This window comes from Coregonus lavaretus (genome assembly GCF_964263955.1).
Source record: "Coregonus lavaretus genome assembly, chromosome: 28".
In the NCBI taxonomy this organism is placed as follows: Eukaryota; Metazoa; Chordata; class Actinopteri; order Salmoniformes; family Salmonidae; genus Coregonus; species Coregonus lavaretus.
The window spans coordinates 16,264,122-16,287,384 of NC_140015.1; the positions used below are offsets into that span (position 1 = coordinate 16,264,122).

A 23,263-nucleotide genomic window follows, 5' to 3' on the forward strand; every position below is an offset into this window, starting at 1 on the left:
AATTCGCACGATCACAGCTAAACAGTTTTAGTTGATCCAACTGATGCAAGAATAAAAGCAAGGTTATGGCAAAACTCTTCCGAAGATTACATTTCCTTCATTGCTGTGTATAAGGCTATTCAAAGGAAAAAAATAGAAAGAGATGCAATTTGATAATTCCAGCCAATTCCGGCCTACAATTTGGCACAGTTTCTTATCTATGACAAAATTATGCCTTCCTTTTTTAAATCGAGGTATTCAGACCGGTCCCACCCATTCTAAGTTATTAATTTCAAGACATTAAATGTGATAAGCAGGAAAGTCCAGTATTATTTGCGGATAGGTGTGTACCCATGTCCTCGCATGACCTCTCTGACTTTTCTTTCGATCGTCATTCGAAGTCCAATCAACCTTTTAATTGGGAATCATATCCAACTTCAATTGAACACCAGAATAGGCATATCATTGATACATACAAATGTGAAATACGTCACCTTGAATAAATATTTTCCAATTGAATGCAGGTCTTTGAAGGTGGATTTGATTTCTACAATTGAATTTACCAATGTAATATGTATTATAGAACTCTACAATCAAATATATAGCCTACCTTAATTATTTAACATTGCGTAGGATAGAACGACATTTGCATCATACTCTAGGCCTATGCCATTTCAAATAGCCAATTAACTATCAATAAATATTTGGCTATTTTGGCAAAAGCAGCTGCATCTTTTGAATTTACTTATTGGAAATATATGCTCGATTAGGATACTCTGAAACAATTATTTTTATGCAACGTAAAAAAATTAATAATGATAATATTATTGTTATTATCTTTATCAATCAAACAAATTGTAAAATTGTTGCATCTGGTAGGCCTACAATTCATGTATATGTATTGTGTTACAGTACAGCCAGAAGATGAAAACGTAGGCCACAAAAAGGAACAAAATTAATTATGGATATGATTAGAAGCATAGCCCTCTGACATCTTATTGAATTACCTGATATAAAAACGCTAATGTAATATTTCATGAAAGCCAAGATAACGGTTCTTACTATTGGATTTTGACCAAGATGGTTACAGTGGAGGGGGAGTGTACCCTAGTAGCTGGGCGTGTCTGCTGCTCTACGATAATATAAAGGGACCTAGTTGTATAGACAGTCAACTTGTTAGGTTCATTTCTTGTACATTTAATACAGGGAAATCAAAAAGGAGCAAAATGAGTCTGACAGCAAAGGACAAATCTTTGGTCAAGGCCTTCTGGGGCAAGATTAGTGGAGAGGCAGATGTCGTCGGCGCTGAGGCTTTGGGAAGGTAAGCCTTCTTCAAAAAAAGAATTATGAGAATGGTTGTGTTTAACCTGTTGACAGCGGCCTATGTGCCTACCCGGACGAAACATTTTAACATACAGTAAGTCAACTACTTTGATTACATTGTAGACACAGACGATGGATGAAATATGATACGCGTAATGCTTAGAAGTTGAAAATCGAATAAAAACGCCTATGGTACAAACTATTCTGTACCTTCCTTTGCAGGATGCTGACTGCTTACCCCCAGACTAAGACCTACTTCTCCCACTGGGCTGACCTGAGCCCCGGCTCTGCCCCAGTCAAGAAGCATGGAAGTACCATCATGGGTGCAATTGGTAATGCTGTCGGAAAGATGGACAACCTCGTCGGAGGACTGAGTGCTCTCAGCGATTTGCACGCTTTCAATATGCGCGTTGACCCTGGAAACTTCAAGGTTCGCTCCCAGATAACCTATTGTCTGTATATTGATCACTTTCGACATCAACTCTAAGTCTGTTGCTATGGCTTAATCCTTCAATATTAACTTTAAAAATATACTTTTCAGATTCTGTCCCACAACATCCTTGTGACCCTGGCTGTTCACTTCCCTGGGGATTTCACTCCCGAAGTGCACATTGCTGTGGATAAATTCCTTGCAGCCTTGTCCGCTGCCCTGGCTGACAAATACAGATAAATTGGAGTTCAGTTCCTGCTCTGTTGTTATCACAATAAAAGAAACAGGCAATTCATTAAGTTATGTCCTCTGTTTGTGTCCTTATTCCACCGCAGTTCACCATCACAAAGTCATATTTGAATTTGATCACTACCACATCTAGATTTAATACATTAAATGAAGAAAAGAAGGAGTAAGTATTAAATAGTGCTTTAGGCCCACCATGCACTAGCTCAGTATGTTGTTCTCCATAACTTTGGATAGCCTATCTAATGCGTGGAACATGAATTTAGCTGACCTCATTTAATATTTGATTAATGTGGAGTTGTTCCCGACAGGGGTTGGTAAACTGAATGGGCTATATGAATAGACAGCATAGGCACAATGAAAACCTATTCAAAGATTAACAAATATTTATTTTAGGCCTACATGAATTTTAAATATTTTAATAACTTTTGAGTATTTTGTAATTTGTATTGTGGTAAAAATGACCATGTAATTTGCAACAAGACTCTGTTGCAAATGGTAGGGTATATTGTATTTTCAATGCAGTGAATTTGGTCCAAAGGGGGACGTGAACTCGACTTTGAAAGCGAACACGTTGTGTTATAATGTATATAACACACTCACTCTCATTCTGAAAGTTCCGTGACTCGACTTTCTTTCAAACCCCTTTCGGCACCGCTGCATTTTGTAGTTTATTTTTGATAAAATTGTATTTTATTTTATTTTGTAGTAATAAAGTATCTTTGCGCATCTCTTAACCTAAATGTCTGTAAATTAAAAGGTTTTACTATTTCGTACAAAGGTGTATTGTTTTTAAAATGTGTTGAAATGTAGCCTAGTAGGCATACTAGTGGGATAGTCCCTCGGGCTCTTGGGTATGACATTTAAAAATGTGCTTAAAAGATTGACTTAGGCTACATGGGGTTTTAGTACAAAAACGGCAAAAGCATTTCTTGACAGCGGATTGCAGTAATTCTTTTGTAAGGAAACCAATACCTAAATATCTAAAAACAAAGAATATCAATATCTAAATATGTAAATAGTTAGGCCTATTTCACTTTGTAAATGAGGCAACATTAGGCCTATGTGATCATTTGTCCACGCTTTAGGAAATAATTTCGATTTCAAACTTAAAGATATGTAGCCCTAGGCCTAGGCCTAGGCCTATATATCACTCATTTGAACCCTCTGAAGGCCTAACTAGAAACCATGTGCCATTAGTAAAATTGCAGGAGAGCATTTTCCATCGAAAAACAACACTTCAAAAACATAAATGCTTTTAAATTGATTTTTATTATTTTCAATATGTGTAGCTATGGCACAGCTTCCAGCCTAACAGACTGGAGTTGGAGTGTAATCTCTCTTCCATATTGATACTGTCGAGTGACGCTCTAGTGGTACTGTCTGCCGAGAGCGGACACAACGACAGCCAGGAACTTCTGGAAGGCTTCCTGAGTATCAGCACTGAAACCGGCGGGACCGAGCTTGGCGGCCACGCACACGGTGATGCAGTCGGCGAGGAGCTGTGGAGAGGGGACCGTAAAATAACCACATGGAAAATTAAATATTGCCATAAGCTTTACATTGGCTCATAACGCTATTTAATGCATTTTTTGTTGCTAAAGTTTAATACTCACCCTGAAGTTATCGGGATCCACGTGCAGTTTCTCCGAGTGCATCACACTCATTGCAGTATAGGTGTTTTTGATGTCATCCAGGTTCTGCACAGCTCTGTCCAGTCCGTGCATCACGGTCTTTCCGTGTTTGGCAACAGCGGGGTTACTCATGATGGCAGCGGGTGTGGACAGGTTGTCGAAGGTGCTGAAGTGCCTCTGAGTCCATGGAGATACGATCAGAAGTCTAAAAATAAATAAAACAGGCTGCAATTACAATTATACTTCACAATCAATAAGGTCTGTATCGCACCAAAAGTGAACACCGCGATATCCTATTGCGCAAATAGTGCTATATAGCCTATGTAGCCTATTATCGTGTTTTTTATTTAATTTATTTTTTTCACCTTTATTTAACCAGGTAAGCCAGTTGAGAACAAGTTCTCATTTACAACTGCGACCTGGCCAAGATAAAGCATAGCAGTGCGATAAAAACAACAACACCGAGTTACATATGGGGTAAAAAAAACATAAAGTCAAAAAATACAACAGAAAATATATATACAGTGTGTGCAAATGTAGCAAGTTATGGAGGTAAGGCAATAAATAGGCTATAGTGCAAAATAATTACAATTAGTATTAACACTGGAATGCTAGATGTGCAAGAGATTATGTGCAAATAGAGATACTGGGGTGCAAATTAGCAAAATAAATAACAATATAGGGATGAGGTAGTTGGGTGGGCTAATTTCAGATGGGCTGTGTACAGGTGCAGTGATCGGTAAGGTGCTCTGACAACTGATGCTTAAAGTTAGTGAGGGAGATAAGAGTCTCCAGCTTCAGAGATTTTTGCAATTCGTTCCAGTCATTGGCAGCAGAGAACTGGAAGGAATGGCGGCCAAAGGAGGTGTTGGCTTTGGGAATGACCAGTGAGATATACCTGCTGGAGCGCAGACTACGGGTGGGTGCTGCTATGGTGACCAATGAGCTAAGATAAGGTGGGGATTTGCCTAGCAGTGATTTATAGATGGCCTGGAGCCAGTGGGTTTGACGACGGACATGTAGTGAGGACCAGCCAACAAGAGCGTACAGGTCACAGTGGTGGGTAGTGTATGGGGCTTTGGAGACAAAACGAATGGCACTGTGATAGACTACATCCAATTTGCTGAGTAGAGTGTTGGAGGCTATTTTGTAAATGACATCGCCGAAGTCAAGGATCGGTAGGATAGTCAGTTTTACGAGGGCATGTTTGGCAGCATGAGTGAAGGAGGCTTTGTTGCGAAATAGGAAGCCGATTCTAGATTTAACTTTGGTGGATTGGAGATTCTTAATGTGAGTCTGGAAGGAGAGTTTACAGTCTAACCAAACACCTAGGTATTTGTAGTTGTCCACATACTCTAGGTCAGACCCGTCAAGAGTGGTGATTCTAGTCGGGTGGGCGGGTGCCAGCAGCGTTCGATTGAAGAGCATGCATTTCGTTTTACTAGTGTTTAAGAGCAGTTGGAGGCTACTGAAGGAGTGTTGTATGGCATTGAAGCTCGTTTGGAGGTTTGTTAACACAGTGTCCAATGAAGGGCCAGATGTATACAACATGGTGTCGTCTGCGTAGAGGTGGATCTGAGAGTCACCAGCAGCAAGAGCGACATCATTGATATACACGGAGAAAAGAGTCGGCCCAAGAATTGAACCCTGTGGCACCCCCATAGAGACTGCCATAGGTCCAGACAACAGGCCCTCCGATTTGACACACTGAACTCTATCTGAGAAGTAGTTGGTGAACCAGGCGAGGCAGTCATTTGAGAAACCAAGGCTATTTAGTCTGCCAATAAGAATGCGGTGGTTGACAGAGTCGAAAGCCTTGGCCAGGTCGATGAAGACGGCTGCACAGTACTGTCTATTATCGATCGCGGTTATAATATCGTTTAGGACCTTGAGCGTGGCTGAAGTGCACTCATGACCAGCTCGGAAACCGGATTGTATAGCGGAGAAGGTACGGTGGGATTCGAAATGGTCGGTGATCTGTTTGTTAACTTGGCTTTCAAATACTTTCGAAAGGCAGGGCAGGATGGATATAGGTCTGTAACAGTTTGGATCTAGAGTATCACCCCCTTTGAAGAGGGGGATGACCGTGGCAGCTTCCAATCTCTGGGGATCTCAGACGTTACGAAAGAGAGGTTGAACAGACTAGTAATAGTGGTTGCGACAATTTCGGCTGCTAGTTTTAGAAAGAAAGGGTCCAGATTGTCTAGCCCAGCTGATTTGTAGGGGTCCAGATTTTGCAGCTCTTTCAGAACATCAGCTGTCTGAATTTGTGTGAAGGAGAAGCGGGGGGGGGGGGGGGGGGGGGGGGGCATGGGCAAGTTGCAGCGGAGGGTGCAGAGTTGGTGGCCGGGGTAGTGGTAGCCAGGTCGAAACCATGGCCAGCCGTAGCAAAATGCTTGTTGAAATTCTCGATTATTGTAGACTTATCGGTGGTGATAGTGTTTCCTAGCCTCAGTGCAGTGGGCAGCTGGGAGGAAGTGCTCTCATTCTCCATGGACTTTACAGTGTCCCAAAACTTTTTGGAGTTAGTGCTACAGGATGCAAATTTCTGTTTGAAAAAGTTAGCCTTTGCTTTCCTGACTGCTTGTGTATATTGGTTCCTAACTTCCCTGAAAAGTTGCATATCGCGGGGGCTATTTGATGCTAATGCAGTACGCCACAGGATGTTTTTGTGCTGGTCAAGGGCAGTCAAGTCTGAGGAGAACCAGGGGCTATATCTGTTCTTAGTTCTGTATTTTTTTAATGGGGCATGTTTATTTAAGATTGAGAGGAAATTACTTTTAAAGAACAACCAGGCATCCTCTACTGACGGAATGAGATCTATATCCATCCAGGATACCTGGGCCAGGTCAATTAGGAAGGCCTGCTCGCTAAAGTGTTTTAGGGAGCGTTTGACAGTGATGAGGGGTGGTCGTTTGACCGCGGACCCGTTACGGACGCAGGCAGTAAGGCAGTGATCGCTGAGATCCTGGTTGAAGACAGCAGAGGTGTATTTAGAGGGTAAGTTAGTCAGGATGATATCTATGAGGGTACCCATGTTTACGGATTTAGGGTTGTACCTGGTAGGTTCGTTGATAATTTGCGTGAGATTGAGGGCATCTAGTTTGGATTGTAGGATGGCCGGGTTATTAAGCATATCCCAATTTAGGTCACCAAGCAATACGAACTCTGAGGATAAATGGGGGGCAATCAATTCACATATGGTGTCCAGGGCACAGCTGGGGGCTGAGGGGGGTCTGTAGCAAGCAGCTATTTCTGGAAAGGTGGATTTTTAGAAGTAGAAGCTCAAATTGTTTGGGCACAGACCTGGATAGTATGATAGAGCTCTGCAGGCTATCTCTACAGTAGATTGCAACTCCACCCCCTTTGGCAGTTCTATCTAGACGGAAAATGTTATAGTTGGGGATGGAAATTTCTGAATTTTTGGTGGCCTTCCTAAGCCAGGATTCAGACACTGCTAGAACATCAGGGTTGGCGGAGTGTGCTAACGCAGTGAATAATTCAAACTTAGGAAGTAGACTTCTGATATTTACATGCAGGAAACCAAGGCTTTTGCGATTACAGATGTCAGCAAATGATAGCTCCTGGGGAGAAGGAGTGATACTGAGGGCTGCAGGGCCTGGGTTAGCCTCTACATCACCGGAGGAACAGAGGAGGACTAGAATAAGGATACGGCTAAAGGCTTTAAGAACTGGTCTTCTAGTGCGTTGGGTACATAGAATAAAGGGGGCAGATTTCCGGGCGTTGTAGAAAAGATTCAATGCATTATGTACAGACAACGATATGGAAGGATATGAGTAAAGTGGAGGTAAACCTAAGCGTTGGGTAACAATGAAAGAGATTACATCACTGGAGGCACCAATTGAGTCGGTCTCCGCATTTATGGGGGGTGGGACAAAGGAGCTATCTAAGGCAGGTTTAGCTGGGCTGGGGGATCTACAGTGAAATAGTACAATTAGAAATAACCGAAACAACAATAAGCTAACCATATTGAGATGGGAGAGAGGCATAAAGCAATCACAGGTGTAATTTGAGAGAGCTAAGACAACAGCTGGTAATGACGACACAGTTTGGGCTGGGGCTAAACATAAACAGGATGCGGTACCGTAAAAAGGAACAGTCCAGCAGACATCAGCTGTATAGCTGAGTTATCATAAGGTCCGGTGAACAGCAGTAGGATAGTTCGGAGGTAGTTCGGGGGTTGCTAAAGCACTAGCGAGCAAGAGGCCATGGTGAGCGTGTGCTAGCGGGCCGGGGCTAGCAGATGGAATCTTCGTGGTCGACGTCGTAACGGGAAGCCTGTTGTAACCACATCAGACGATTTCGTCGGCAGACCAGTCGTGTAGGATCGGCGGGGCTCCGTGTCAACACTAGGTGGTCCCGTCCGGTTGACAGAGAGGTAGATAGCCGGGAGATGGGCCTAGCTCAGGATGATTAGCCAGACCACAACGTCCATTTTGTTGCAGCTAGCTGGTAGCGATGAATCCGGAGTTAAAGGTCCAGTGATTCAGTGATTCCGGCAGAAAAACTGATATGTCCTGGGTCGATAACGCGCTGTGCAGACAGTGCTGACTGGCCGAATAATAGTCCAGACTAGAGCTGGCTGGTGGGTGGTGCAGGCCACAGACAATGGTGAAAAACCGCTAACGGTAGCTGATAGCAAGTAGCTAGTTAGCTGGCTACTCCCGTCCGGTAGACCTAGAGGTAGATATGAGCCTGGCTCTAGGCTAGCTCGAGGCTAACTGGTGCTTGCATCGGGGGCAGTGGTAATTAGCCAGACAGCAACATCCATTCGGTTGCGGCTAGCTAGTTGCGATCCGGTGATTAATGTCCAGTGATTCAATTATTCCCGCAGAAAAATCCAATGTTCTGGGTGAAATACCGCTAACTGTGGCTAATAGCAAGTAGCTAGTTAGCTGGCTAGCTAGTTTCAACTGGAGATTCTAGATAAAAGGTAAGTCAATAATAGAGGTTGCAGGAAAGTATATTTTGTAGAAGGATGAAAAGTCTGATAGGGAAATATGTACGAAAAAAACAAAACAAAAACAGGGTATTTACAGGCTATTTACAGACACACGACAAAAACAGGACTGCACTACTACACCATCTTGGATATTTAATGATATCTAAATCAATATTACAATACTGTACCTGGCCAGGGCCTGGGGTCCGATCTCATCCACGCTGATCTTTCCCCACAGGCCTACGATGGCACTGCGCTCAGCATTTAGGCGTTGCCAATTCAAATTATTACGGATCGAATAAACAGGTAATGATTAGCCTTCATAAACACATGCATACTTAATGATGCAATCGAACATAATTTCAAAAAGTAAAATGTATAGACCAATAAAGGATTTTGGTTCCTTTAGCCCTAAATTCTCTTTTAATTTATCGTTGTAATATTTACATTGAATTGTAATATTATCTTTGTAAAATGCTAATTATTAATGTAAGTGTTTATTTAGGGTCTTGTTTAAAAAATAAAAACCTAGATTGGGTGTAAACTATTGAAGAAAGAGCATGACTAAAAATGTGTGTTATCTTCATATTCAGAGGGCCCCACCCATTTGATAGTTCCATATTTCTGGTATTTTTTAATGATGAATCGAAATGTCAGTTGGGGAAAAGCCGTTGTTGTACAGGCTAGCCTTCATCAGGGGAATTGCATGATACGTTTTAACTGGACACTACTCAATTTGAATATTAGCCTATTTCATTCAATGAAACTTTAAAGCTTTTTGTTTAATTCCTCTGAAATAAAATGCATGTAGCCTACATATTGTTAAATGTTTTGTGATAGCATGAAAACGTGATTTTGTACATGGTGGAAAAACCCTTGTTGGCAATCACACAGGTCAGACGTTTCTTGTAGTTGGCCACCAGGTTTGCCCACATCTCAGGAGGGATTTTGTTCCACTCCTCTTTGCAGATATTCTCCAAGTCATTAAGGTTTCAAGGCTGACATTTGGCAACTCGAACCTTCAGCTCCCTCCACAGATTTTCTATGGGATTAACGTGTGGAGACTGGCTAGGCCACTCCAGGACCTTAATGTGCTTCTTCTTGAGCCACTCCTTTGTTGCCTTAGCCGTGTGTTTTGGGTCATTGTCATGCTGGAATACCCATCCACGACCCATTTTCAATGCCCTGGCTGAGGGAAGGAGGTTCTCACCCAAGATTTGACGGCCCCGTCCATCGTCCCTTTGATGCGGTGAAATTGTCCTGTCCCCTTCTTGGTGACTATGGTCTCAGATGCCTTGAGATCATTGACAAGATCCTCCCGTGTAGTTCTGGGCTGATTCCTCACCGTTCTCATGATCATTGCAACTCCACGAGGTGAGATCTTGCATGGAGCCCCAGGCCGAGGGAGATTGACAGTTATTTTGTGTTTCTTCCATTTGCGAATAATCGCACCAACTGCTTGGCGATGGTCTTGTAGCCCATTCCAGCCTTGTGTAGGTCTACAATCTTGTTCCTGACATCCTTGGAGAGCTCTTTGGTCTTGGCCATGGTGGAGAGTTTGAAATCTGATTGATTGATTGCTTCTGTGGACAGGTGTCTTTTTTACAGGTAACAGGCTGAGATTAGGAGCACTCCCTTTAAGAGTGTGCTCCTAATCTCAGCTCGTTACCTGTATAAAAGACACCTGGGATCCAGAAATCTTTCTGATTGAGAGGGGGTCAAATACTTATTTCCCTCATTAAAATGCAAATAGACTGATCATTTCTTTGTCAGTGGTTAAACGTACAAAATCAGCAGGGGATCAAATACTTTTTTCCCTCACTGTAGGTGGATAAACGGACAAGACGCAGCTATGAGTCTCTCAGCCAAGGACAAAGCCAAGGTGAAGGCCATCTGGGGCAAGATCCTCCCTAAATCCGATGAGATTGGAGAACAGGCTCTTTCCAGGTAATTACATAACGATGTATGATAAATTATAGACTAGTGACATGTAGGCTGTTCAAATTATTAACACAGAATTCCTCAGTCAATTTGAAAGCTATAAATGCTTAGCCTACTCTAGAACCTAAAAGGGTTGTTCAGCTGTCCCTATAGGATAACGCATTGAATAACCATTTTTGGTTCGAGGTAGAGAACCCTTTTGGTTCCAGGTAGAACCCTTTTGGAACCCTTTTTCTAAGAGTGTATGTCGGCGAAGAAAGGGCGGGAGCCCCGACCGTGTGAATGATTATTGAATATTCATTTTGGCTCACCTGATTTCTAATGTCCACGACAGGATGGTGGTTGTCTACCCCCAGACCAAGGCCTACTTCTCCCACTGGGCTTCCGTGGCCCCCGGTTCCGCTCCAGTGAAGAAGCACGGCATCACCATCATGAATCAGATCGATGAATGTGTAGGCAACATGGACAATCTCGTTGATTTCTTGTCCAAGCTCAGTGAACTGCACGCCACCAAGCTGAGGGTGGACCCCACCAACTTCAAGGTAAGAGAATAAGACTGGAAAGAACACACACCAAAATAGGAGATTTTACCTGTGTGAATGTGAAATAATCTATTTCCCTTTTCATTTGCAGATCCTGGCTCACAACCTGATTGTGGTCGTTGCCGCCTACTTCCCTGCGGAATTCACCCCCGAGATCCATCTGTCCGTGGACAAGTTCCTGCAGCAACTAGCTCTGGCCCTTGCGGAGAAGTACTGCTAAACGGGAATTCAGCTGTCAAACTGTCATCCAAGGCATAATGTCCATCCAATATTGACACACTGACAATGTCTTGTGATATATATTGTCGGCTACATTTGGATTCTCTTGTAGAATGGATTTGTCACGTCAACTATAAAATAAAGTTAACAGCCTATTTCACATTGTTTCAAGGGCATTTCATAAAATTATGCACTTCACAATGAATTATATTTTTACTCCACTTTTGCATACACCTTGACATTAAAATGTCCTAAATGAATGTGCCTGAGACCAATATGTTGTGGCCAGACATTACTCTTCATTGTCATATAGCAGGATAGCATGATTGTTTTCCCTGCTGTAACTGGCCAAATAACTACACAAGGCCATTTACGTAACTTTAACGGGATGCGTTCTAAATTAAATGGGGAAATCTTGGGAACTTTCCCTGAAGTTGACTGCAACATAACAACCTTATTTGATATCTTGCGTCAGTCTTAGATCATATAGTTTGGACACAGATATTTGTATAGGCTATTTTCCATATTTTCATAAAACATTTGAAACAATCAGGACTCAAACAACGTCTTTTTAGGATGTAAGATATCTTTAAGATGTAAGATGACAGCACTGTGACATTTTAAAAAACATTTATTATTTGAAGAAGGCAATTCATTATCAGTGAGTGTTGTGTGAGAGATGGCTGAGATTTCAGTGTCTTAAAGATGACTTCCTACAGGCCGAGCCTACTGGCCAGGTAATAAGATACAGCTTTGGCCACACATCAGCCATCTTTCCAAGAAGCATCCACTGCAGTGAAAAAAACCTAGTGGTCAAACAAGGAAATGGTTCCAATTTAAAATAAGGGCTGTGTTTCGCGTAAGCTTACTCTGGCGTGACGTTTTGATAACTGTGTAAATCTCTCTAGGACAAGGTGACTTTTATCAATATATTCACCTGTATTTATCCTCCCAAAATGAAATGCTGATTAGCTGCTAATGTGGCTATCATAAAGAACTACAAATGACATAATGATCTGGACGAGACTGCCGAATCAAGGCGAATGTAAGAATCTCTGGATTAACTAGCTAATGTTTGTTGTTTTTTTGTTTGTTTTTAGGGGGTAGATCAGCTTTAATATTTCAGATAGATTGTAACTTCCATCAATGTAATTGTCTGCATAATTTCCAATCCCCCATATGTTTTTTTCTCTCGCAAATATATATATATATATATATATATATATATATATATATACAGTGGGGAGAACAAGTATTTGATACACTGCCGATTTTGCAGGTTTTCCTACTTACAAAGCATGTAGAGGTCTGTAATTGTTATCATAGGTACACTTCAACTGTTTTTTGAGCAGTGTATAATTTAAAAAAGGATATGTGTGTGTGTGTATGGAGGTATGTACAGTGGGGAAAAAAAGTATTTAGTCAGCCACCAATTGTGCAAGTTCTCCCACTTAAAAAGATGAGAGAGGCCTGTAATTTTCATCATATGTACACGTCAACTATGACAGACAAAATGAGAAAAACAATTCCAGAAAATCACATTGTAGGATTTTTAATGAATTTATTTGCAAATTATGGTGGAAAATAAGTATTTGGTCACCTACAAACAAGCAAGATTTCTGGCTCTCACAGACCTGTAACTTCTTCTTTAAGAGGCTCCTCTGTCCTCCACTCGTTACCTGTATTAATGGCACCTGTTTGAACTTGTTATCAGTATAAAAGACACCTGTCCACAACCTCAAACAGTCACACTCCAAACTCCACTATGGCCAAGACCAAAGAGCTGTCAAAGGACACCAGAAACAAAATTGTAGACCTGCACCAGGCTGGGAAGACTGAATCTACAATAGGTAAGCAGCTTGGTTTGAAGAAATCAACTATGGGAGCAATTATTAGGAAATGGAAGACATACAAGACCACTGATAATGTCCCTCGATCTGGGGCTCCACGCAAAATCTCACCCCGTGGGGTCAAAATGATCACAAGAATGGTGAGCAAAAATCCCAAAACCACACGGGGGGACCTAGTGAATGACCTGCAGAGAGCTGGGACCAAAGTAACAAAGCCTACCATCAGTAACACACTACGCCGCCAGGGACTCAAATCCTGCAGTGCCAGACGTGTCCCCCTGCTTAAGCCAGTACATGTCCAGGCCCGTCTGAAGTTTGCTAGAGTGCATTTGGATGATCCAGAAGAGGATTGGGAGAATGTCATATGGTCAGATGAAACCAAAATATAACTTTTTGGTAAAAACTCAACTCGTCGTGTTTGGAGGACAAAGAATGCTGAGTTGCATCCAAAGAACACCATACCTACTGTGAAGCATGGGGGTGGAAACATCATGCTTTGGGGCTGTTTTTCTGCAAAGGGACCAGGACGACTGATCCGTGTAAAGGAAAGAATGAATGGGGCCATGTATCGTGAGATTTTTTAGTGAAAACCTCCTTCCATCAGCAAGGGCATTGAAGATGAAACGTGGCTGGGTCTTTCAGTATGACAATGATCCCAACCACACCGTCCGGGCATCGAAGGAGTGGCTTCGTAAGAAGCATTTCAAGGTCCTGGAGTGGCCTAGCCAGTCTCCAGATCTCAACTCCATAGAAAATATTTGGAGGGAGTTGAAAGTCCATGTTGCCCAGCGACAGCCCCAAAACATCACTGCTCTAGAGAAGATCTGCATGGAGGAATGGGCCAAAATACCAGCAACAGTGTGTGAAGACCTTGTGAAGACTTACAGAAATCGTTTGACCTGTGTCATTGCCAACAAAGGGTATATAACAAAGTATTGACAAACTTTTGTCATTGACCAAATACTTATTTTCCACCATAATTTGCAAATAAATTCATTAAAAATCCTACAATGTGATTTTGTGGATTTTTTTTTCTCATTTTGTCTGTCATAGTTGACGTGTACCTATGATGAAAATTACAGGCCTCTCTCATCTTTTTAAGTGGGAGAACTTGCACAATTGGTGGCTGACTAAATACTTTTTTCCCCCACTGTATATACACTGCTCAAAAAAATAAAGGGAACACTTAAACAACACATCCTAGATCTGAATGAATGAAATAATCTTATTAAATACTTTTTTCTTTACATAGTTGAATGTGCTGACAACAAAATCACACAAAAATTATCAATGGAAATCAAATTTATCAACCCATGGAGGTCTGGATTTGGAGTCACCCTCAAAATTAAAGTGGAAAACCACACTACAGGCTGATCCAACTTTGATGTAATGTCCTTAAAACAAGTCAAAATGAGGCTCAGTAGTGTGTGTGGCCTCCACGTGCCTGTATGACCTCCCTACAATGCCTGGGCATGCTCCTGATGAGGTGGCGGATGGTCTCCTGAGGGATCTCCTCCCAGACCTGGACAGTCTGTGGTGCAACGTGGCGTTGGTGGATGGAGCGAGACATGATGTCCCAGATGTGCTCAATTGGATTCAGGTCTGGGGAACGGGCGGGCCAGTCCATAGCATCAATGCCTTCCTCTTGCAGGAACTGCTGACACACTCCAGCCACATGAGGTCTAGCATTGTCTTGCATTAGGAGGAACCCAGGGCCAACCGCACCAGCATATGGTCTCATAAGGGGTCTGATGATCTCATCTCGGTACCTAATGGCAGTCAGGCTACCTCTGGCGAGCACATGGAGGGCTGTGTGGCCCCCCAAAGAAATGCCACCCCACACCATGACTGACCCACCGCCAAACCGGTCATGCTGGAGGATGTTGCAGGCAGCAGAACGTTCTCCACGGCGTCTCCAGACTCTGTCACGTCTGTCACGTGCTCAGTGTGAACCTGCTTTCATCTGTGAAGAGCACAGGGCGCCAGTGGCGAATTTGCCAATCTTGGTGTTCTCTGGCAAATGCCAAACGTCCTGCACAGTGTTGGGCTGTAAGCACAACCCCCACCTGTGGACGTCGGGCCCTCATACCACCCTCATGGAGTCTGTTTCTGACCGTCTGAGCAGACACATGCACATTTGTGGCCTGCTGGAGGTCATTTTGCAGGGCTCTGGCAGTGCTCCTCCTGCTCCTCCTTGCACAATGGCGGAGGTAGCGGTCCTGCTGCTGGGTTGTTGCCCTCCTACGGCCTCCTCCACGTCTCCTGATGTACTGGCCTGTCTCCTGGTAGCGCCTCCATGCTCTGGACACTACGCTGACAGACACAGCAAACCTTCTTGCCACAGCTCGCATTGATGTGCCATCCTGGATGAGCTGCACTACCTGAGCCACTTGAGTGGGTTGTAGACTCCGTCTCATGCTACCACTAGAGTGAAAGCACCGCCTGCATTCAAAAGTGTCCAAAACATCAGCCAGGAAGCATAGGAACTGAGAAGTGGTCTGTGGTCACCACCTGCAAAACCAGTCCTTTATTGGGGGTGTCTTGCTAATTGCCTATAATTTCCCCCTGTTGTCTATTCCATTTGCACAACAGCATGTGAAATGTATTGTCAATCAGTGTTGCTTCCTAAGTGGACAGTTTGATTTCACAGAAGTGTGATTGATTGGAGTTACATTGTGTTGTTTAAGTGTTCCCTTTATTTTTTTTGAGAAGTGTATTTCCCTTCATTACTTTCCAACCCCACCACCCCTACGCCAATTGGAGTAAGCTAGTGAACAACAACGCTTAGGCCTCTACTTCCAGCCCATACATACTATATACATTTCATGGACACAGTCAAATTCTACAATAAATATATTTTGTTTGTTTTTACTCCTGAACTTCCTCCGATCATTTTCATGATGTCCATCTGGTTTGCTTCTAAATGCCATATTTTTCTAACTGTGCTCTTTCACAAAAGCTCTTAACCTATAACCTATATACTTATTATGGACACAGTATGCTTTACATTAGTTATCTTGTTGTTATTAGTTGTTGTTATTAGTCCCATCCTTCAGCTCCATTCAACACCTCCCATCTATCTCTTAACACCATCCATATTGGATTTCTATTTGCCATATATTTTTCAACTGTACTGTGATGTTTTACAAAAGTTCTGAACCTTTCTATTCTCATTGTTTCTACAGATCATAAATTGAAAATAAACATTTTTGTTAAAAGTATTATTACCCCCAATCCCTAGGCCCCCGAGAGGCCAGGACCCATCCATCGAAAACAGCACACAGTGCCACCCACAAAACAGAAGCAGGTCAACCGCCAAAAGCATTTCCAATGCTCTCACCTCAATATATATATATATATATCTATTAAAAAATATATATCCATTCAAATATCTTGCGTATCTTATTTTCCTTCATTAATGATTAATATGCATAATAATGTTGGCAGTTCATGCGTAGGATTTTAACCTATAACCCGGATTGCCATTGTATTACATTACATTTTTGACAAGCAATTATTATTTTAGCAAACAATTATTGTGGTTCATCCTATATTCTCCTTAACATCCTTACCCCCTTACAACAGATGTGGGATAAACATACATACTCTAACACACTCAACCCCTTTCCTCCACAATCAACCATAAGATCAGATGCTCAACGGTTGTTACATCCCAGAGCCCAACTCTAGAAAGGACCTGATTTACGAATGCATATACAGTTACAGCTGTTTGAGAAAGCATGCAAGATTGAGCAAAAATGGACAACAATGTGAGATCTGATTTATCTATTTAATCTATGTCAAGTCCTAGGTGATGGAGATCAGATCCACCCTCTTCACCTGAGACACAAACACTCTGGTACCCCGTTTTTCCCAAGCATCTCCATACAGTCAGACCTTTGATTATTTTGTGCCACTTGGGCCACAATAATAAGCCCCCTCTTTGATTGTCCAAGTGTGACCCCCTCCCCATGGGTTACTGCAGCCAGTGTTGCCAGCACTGCCACTACCTGGGTGGGGGTACCCCACCGGAATCCCCACCGGCTAGTGGCTAGGTACAAGGTCATCAAGGTTCTCATTAGCAGCTTTGAGAATTTCCTTGTGTATTATGCTCTCCCATCAGGGGGCTCTGGCTTTGTAGGACCAACCCTGCCAGGCAGGCTCAGAATCTTGAGGGGGCGGTGCTGCTATTGTTCTGTTTAGGTTGCATATAGGCAACTCACAGCAGGTCCATAAAACAGATGGGGACTTCTCTTTGGGGTATGGGTCACTCAGGTGGGTGTCTAGGATATAATGTTAGCTAAATGTAGTAATTAATAAATTGCCTAAATATCTTTAAATTGACTATTCTATAAACTGTCTTGTGCAAGTTTTATTAACTTCCAGTGTAATGAGAGCGACTTCATTAAAGTGCTATGTCACACCTGACAGATTTCTGCCTGCTTGAACGCCAATAACTTAGATACACATGAAAACATGAAATGACCCGGGAAATCGATAGAACATCACTCAGAGATGCACCAAAACGAAATAACATTCAAAATGGGTGAACCTTTCCTTTAAATAGTATGTGAAATTAGTTGCTCTTATAATAACAATAAAGCATTATCTATTGTACTTTTACAGACTAGCTCTCCAATTGGGTGAATATGTCTTGAGGGCTTCCACCATGCTTCTGCCATTTTAAATTAGGCCTAGTCAAAGTAGTCAACTGGGTGGGAATTCCTATGGGTTGTAGCCTCAATGGCGCTGCTGTCGCAGACGCTATGATGGCACAGATATGAAGATGAGTCCTCTATCTATCTCTATGAGTGTGCCTCTTTGATAACGCCATGGTATGTTTGGGTATCACTTACATGAAAGGTTGAGAGTGCCCTCTGCTGGATATTTGATTGAGGGGGAAATTATCCAAGAACTGCGTCCAATAAAAAGAAAGTGCAACAAAGTGCCATATAGTAACAGCAGACGGCGCTACTAGATTTGTAACAGGAATACCTAATTGGCTGTATTGTACACATTTCTGACCATTTTCCAACTCTACTAATTTGGGACTCAATAGGCCTATGACAAACATGAAACGTGGCGTATTGGCTATTGAAGATCATTATTGTCAGTTTGCACGTGCCCACACACTCATTTCAATAACCGTCCTTTATTGAAATGAGAGTATTCGTAAATATACATAGGCCTATACCCTACAGGCCCAATATGCCCAACTCCAAATCCTCCATGCCAGTGTGTGGTCTATAACGATATGTTGCTATGAGTTAAAAGGAAGATTAAAATAAAGCTTCAATAGCAAATCATATTCAAGTGAGTGTGGTACTTGGGGCCCTTGTTAAGGTCAATGGCATCATGAACTTTACCAAGTACCAGGACATTTTAGCCTGGTTGCCTCTGCCAAGAGGCTGACATTTGGCCGCAAGTGGATCTTCCAGCAAGACAATAACCCCAAGCACACATCAAAATTCACAAAGAAATTGTCAATTGACCACAAAATCAACATTTTGCAATGGCCATCTCAGTCTTGGGACTTGAACCCCATTGAAAACCTGTGGTTTGAATTAAAGAGGGCAGTCCAGTCCATAAGAGCAGATGAAGGATATCAATGATCTGGAAAGAGTCTATATGGAGGAATGGTCTAAGATCCCTCCCAATGTGTTTTCCATTCTCATTAAACATTTGAGAAAAAGGTTAATTGTCGCTATCGTCGGAAGGGAAGGGTGCTGCGGTATTGAAAATAGGGGTGCCAATAATTTTGACCCCTAGATTTTAGATTTTTTGAATAACTTGTTAAACAAAATCGCTTTCTCTGAGCAATTCTATTAGTAAACCTATAAAATAATAGAATTGTCCAATTCATTTTAGCATACAATATAGCTCTGTATTTGTATTATTTATTTTATACAGTATTTTGTGCTCATCTTTATCAAATCAAATCAAATTGTATTTGTCACATGCGCAGAATACAACAGGTGTTGACTTTACCGTGAAATGCTTACCTATGAGCCCTTTCCCAACAATGCAGAGTTAAAAAGTAAGAAAAATGGGTGCCAATAATTTTGGACCTGAGTGTATATTATCAAAAGTAAACCTTTCCATTCACATTATATTATCTCAGTAAAATCTGTGACGCTTGGCTTTACAACCTACTACCATGACCCCACCCATCGCTGTCTTTAGGGAGGAGTGTTCCGGTAGGCTACTTTAAAAACGGTGCTCAAACAAAGGATAAGTGCATAGGATTCCTTAACCTCCATTAAGAACCCTGTCAAAGCAACCTCATAGCCAGCAACATGGTTGAGTGGACAGACTTTGAGCGCGCCACAATCCAAAGCATCTTCTCGAAGATGGACTACGATGACGTGGGCCCCGCGGCTCTTTCCAGGTAAGCTACCCTTTATACCCTATTTGATGTCAGCGTTATGGTGCCTTAAACATTGTTGCCTACAAATTACTGGAATTAGTCATGTTGTTATCAGATTCTTTCGCTTGTTATAACGCTTTTCAAGACGGGTTCTTATTTGACACATGCACGTAATTTTCGCGTAATGGACATCTCCAAACGACAAAATAATTGATTTCTGTAAGTTGAGTGTGATTCTTGACTGTTTATTATTTCTACAGGTGTCTGGTCGTGTACCCCTGGACCCAGAGGTATTTCGGTAACTTTGGAAACCTGTACAACGCAGCTGCCATCCAGGGAAACCCCAAGGTCGCCGCTCACGGAAAGACCGTCCTGCACGGACTGGACCGGGCTGTCAAGAACATGGATGACATCAAGGCCACCTACGCTGAGCTGAGTGTGCTGCACTCCGAGAAACTGCACGTGGATCCCGACAACTTCAGGGTAAATGAGTTATCCTTTTCTACTTCACAAGGTCATATTCTACTTGCCTATCTCAATGCTGCGCCAGAATGCATTTTCTTACATGTCAATTTTCTCCTTTCTTTTGCAGCTGCTGGCTGACTGCCTGACTATTGTCGTTGCTGCGAGGATGGGTGCTGACTTCACCGCTGATGTCCAGGGCGCTTTCCAGAAGTTCCTGGCCGTCGTGGTGAGCTCCCTGGGCAGACAGTACCACTAGAGCCCCTCCGCTCATAGACCGACGACCATCAGAGTACCAACAAGCGCTGATCATTTGTTTAGAGGCACATGTTATTCCTTCTACTAAAGCAAATAAAATCTTCCGCAAAAGAATATTTTTTATCTGTGCCTTATTTTTCTTGCATGAACATCAATATGGTGGCACATATGGTAGACCTAATGCAATATGAGCTAAGTGTGTAAATATTGCCTTGTTATCAGATATTGATAATGAGCGATATATACAAATATTTGGCAAATAACTAAAATATTTTCCAATTAACCACGCTGACATGTTACATTAGCTGTGCACGAACAAACCAATGCATATAATAAATACAACCTTGTGTTTAATGGTGCAGAATGGATACAATGCGTTAAATGATATCAGGACTGCAATGATTAATTCCTGTTTAAACACACACAATCATCTAATTCATAAAAGTAAACAGGACTTTTCATAACAGATCTGGTATTCTATGTTAGGTTAATGGATTAGTGTGGCAAGGAATTGTTGAGTGATCAAGAGTTTAAACCTAGACTCCCTAGTTGCTACATATATATATTTTTGAATTAATAATATTTACCATTGATTCTTAAAGAATATGACTTGTATATGCCTCATGAGCTCAGTTCAACTGTCGTACCCCATCAGAACCCAAAATACAGGCCTAAGCTTGTTTTATGCTTTTACTCTGTTTGTAAACAAAGTAAATGTAAACAAACACTGTATTGCCTCAAAACATGGTTAAAACTATAATTTTGATATCATGGATGGGCAGTCCTTGCATCCATAGCTCTGTCTATGCATTTGAGAGTGGTTAGATTTCTCCAGGCCCATCCCTCAGTTTTTTACCAAAACAGATCGTGACCGCTTTGTTATTGTTTCAATTAAGGATTCTAGCTTTAACCAGATCAACATGAGATACATTTTTATTTATTAATAACAATAAATCAGTTAGTGAAAAGAACCCTATAAAATACAAAATACATTTATCAGAACCATGATAACTTTACAAAAAGTGTTCAGATAGGAATCTATTCAAGTCATTGTGTATTTCATTTTACATCATTTATAAATGCAACATGTAACTTTTCACATTTTATGAAAACTTAACCACATTGGTTTATCAAAATACATTAATAATATGTTACAATTATAGCATGATCAGCAAAACCATTAGGCTATGTTTTATACGTTTTATACGTTTTTATGTGTATAGAGTTTAGGAATGTTATTAATAAATAATATAAATCCATTCATAATATATATATACATATATATATATGAGTCCTTAATTAGCCTAATTATCTAATTAAGCAATAAGGGCGTCTGCTAAATGGTATATTATATTATTATATTATTATAATTAGAGCAGTAAAAATACATGTTTTGTCTTACCCATGGTATACAGTCTGATATACCACGGCTTTCAGCCAATCAGCATTCAGGGCTCGAACCACCCAGTTTATAATATATATTATTTTGTTATGTCAAATCCTTTTTTCCATTTTGTTTATGTGGTCCTATGTCAAATAGTTTGTTCAATCTCGTTCATCAATAGCAAGTTCTAAGCGAGCCATTTGATTCATCTATAGGCTACTATTTCAACTTTGTTCCTCTTCTCGATTTTTTTCTTTTTACTTTTTTAACTTTTACTGCTAACTTCTCTGAGGACAGATTTTTGTGGCAATGTTTTGTATATAGTCTCCATTTTCTTTATGATTACCTTTTTGAGTTTCAATGTCTTTCAGCCTTGCAAACAGCAACGTATTTCATCATATCAGGTCCTGTGCTCTACAGCACGACTCATTAAAAACCAAAGTAAAGACCAAAAAACATAAATATGTGCGTTTGAACATTTAATTATATTTTAGATCAATACAGAGCTGAGCACAGTGCTGATCAATGCTGCAATCCGTCTGGTCTGATGCCTTCTGCCCACAGTTTATCGGTACTTCTCAGACAGAGCCCGGCCCACGGCGGCCAGGAACTTGTCCATGGCCACATGAGCTTCGGGATTGAAGTCATCCGGGAACAAGATAGCCAGCACCACCAAGATGTTGTGGGACAAGATCTACAGGACGAAAGGAATGGAAATTAGTACGCTACATGTTTTAATAGGCTATTTTATTTAATAAGCAATGTTGTCCATTTTACTGTAAAGAGTACCCGATATGTTTTTAATGCATTTTAACTATACATTTTGATTTGGTGTCAACGCTAAACAAATTATTATAAATAATGCTGTGACTGTCCTGACCTTGAAGTTGGCGGGATCGATACGCAGCGTGAAGGCATGCAGCTCGCTGAGGGTGAGGAGACCTGCGGTGAGGTCGTCGATGCTGGCCACGGCTAAACTGATGCCTCCCATGACGGTCCCACCGTGCTTCCTGACTGGGGCAGAGCCGGGGCTCAGGTCCTTCCAGTGGGAGAAGTAGGTCTTGGTCTGGGGGTACACCACCAGCGTCCTACACGGGAAGAAAAAGACATGTCAAGAAAGATGGAACGCTAACACCAAATAGTCTACATTTTTACTTCAAAAACAGCTATAAAATTAGCAGCAAGATATCCATTACCTAGACAGAGCATCGCATCCGATGTCCTCAGCCTTGCCGGCCACCTTGGCCCAGAAGGCCTTGACCATTGCCTTGTCCTTAGCGGTGAGACTCATGATTGTCGTTAAAGACGATGCTGAAGTAAAAGTTCAGTGATGAGCTCTTACAAACGAAGCCTTTTTATATTAGCCGCGAGCCCCACCCAATGCAGCCCCACCTCCAAGATACACAAGATGCAACATGCCTTTTGTTAATTTTCAATAGGCACAATGCCTCACAAGTTATTTCTTTATTTGCTTGTTTTACTGAACAAAAACACAAGTTGGTACAGTCCTCCATACAAGACTTACAAAGACATTGTTAGCACCTTGTGAGCAACACACAATATCAAACACAAAACACACAGGGTAGAGATGGATAAAAATTATGAAAAAAAAAAGAAGAAATACATGATTATCACAGTCATTGAAGTCCACAAAGTTATTTAGTA

At 41.7% G+C, this 23,263-nt stretch overlaps 4 protein-coding genes across 4 annotated transcripts; 3 read left to right on the forward strand and 1 right to left on the reverse strand.

The window, feature by feature from the left end:
* The first annotated feature begins 1,155 nt into the window (after window positions 1-1,155).
* Window positions 1,156-2,035, forward strand: LOC311103984 (hemoglobin subunit alpha-like). The gene is made up of 3 exons (XM_084145621.1): window positions 1,156-1,300; window positions 1,525-1,732; window positions 1,844-2,035. Exons 1-3 carry the CDS (start codon window positions 1,206-1,208, stop codon window positions 1,970-1,972), a joined length of 432 nt encoding a protein of 143 aa, XP_084001747.1. The 5' UTR covers window positions 1,156-1,205; the 3' UTR covers window positions 1,973-2,035.
* An 8,377-nt stretch (window positions 2,036-10,412) lies between these two features.
* LOC311103983 (hemoglobin subunit alpha-4-like) lies at window positions 10,413-11,293 on the forward strand. Its single transcript, XM_084145620.1, has 3 exons — window positions 10,413-10,522; window positions 10,851-11,058; window positions 11,150-11,293. Exons 1-3 carry the CDS (start codon window positions 10,428-10,430, stop codon window positions 11,276-11,278), a joined length of 432 nt encoding a protein of 143 aa, XP_084001746.1. The 5' UTR covers window positions 10,413-10,427; the 3' UTR covers window positions 11,279-11,293.
* An 8,130-nt stretch (window positions 11,294-19,423) lies between these two features.
* Window positions 19,424-20,215, forward strand: LOC311103991 (hemoglobin subunit beta; the record flags this gene model as incomplete). The annotated part of the gene is made up of 3 exons (XM_084145629.1): window positions 19,424-19,515; window positions 19,755-19,977; window positions 20,087-20,215. The coding sequence occupies 3 exons, from the start codon at window positions 19,424-19,426 to the stop codon at window positions 20,213-20,215; spliced, it is 444 nt and encodes a 147-aa protein (XP_084001755.1).
* Window positions 20,216-22,163: 1,948 nt separating this feature from the next.
* LOC311103994 (hemoglobin embryonic subunit alpha-like) lies at window positions 22,164-22,889 on the reverse strand (the record flags this gene model as incomplete). The annotated part of the gene is made up of 3 exons (XM_084145632.1): window positions 22,164-22,292; window positions 22,479-22,686; window positions 22,795-22,889. 3 exons carry the CDS (start codon window positions 22,887-22,889, stop codon window positions 22,164-22,166), a joined length of 432 nt encoding a protein of 143 aa, XP_084001758.1.
* Window positions 22,890-23,263: the final 374 nt, after the last annotated feature.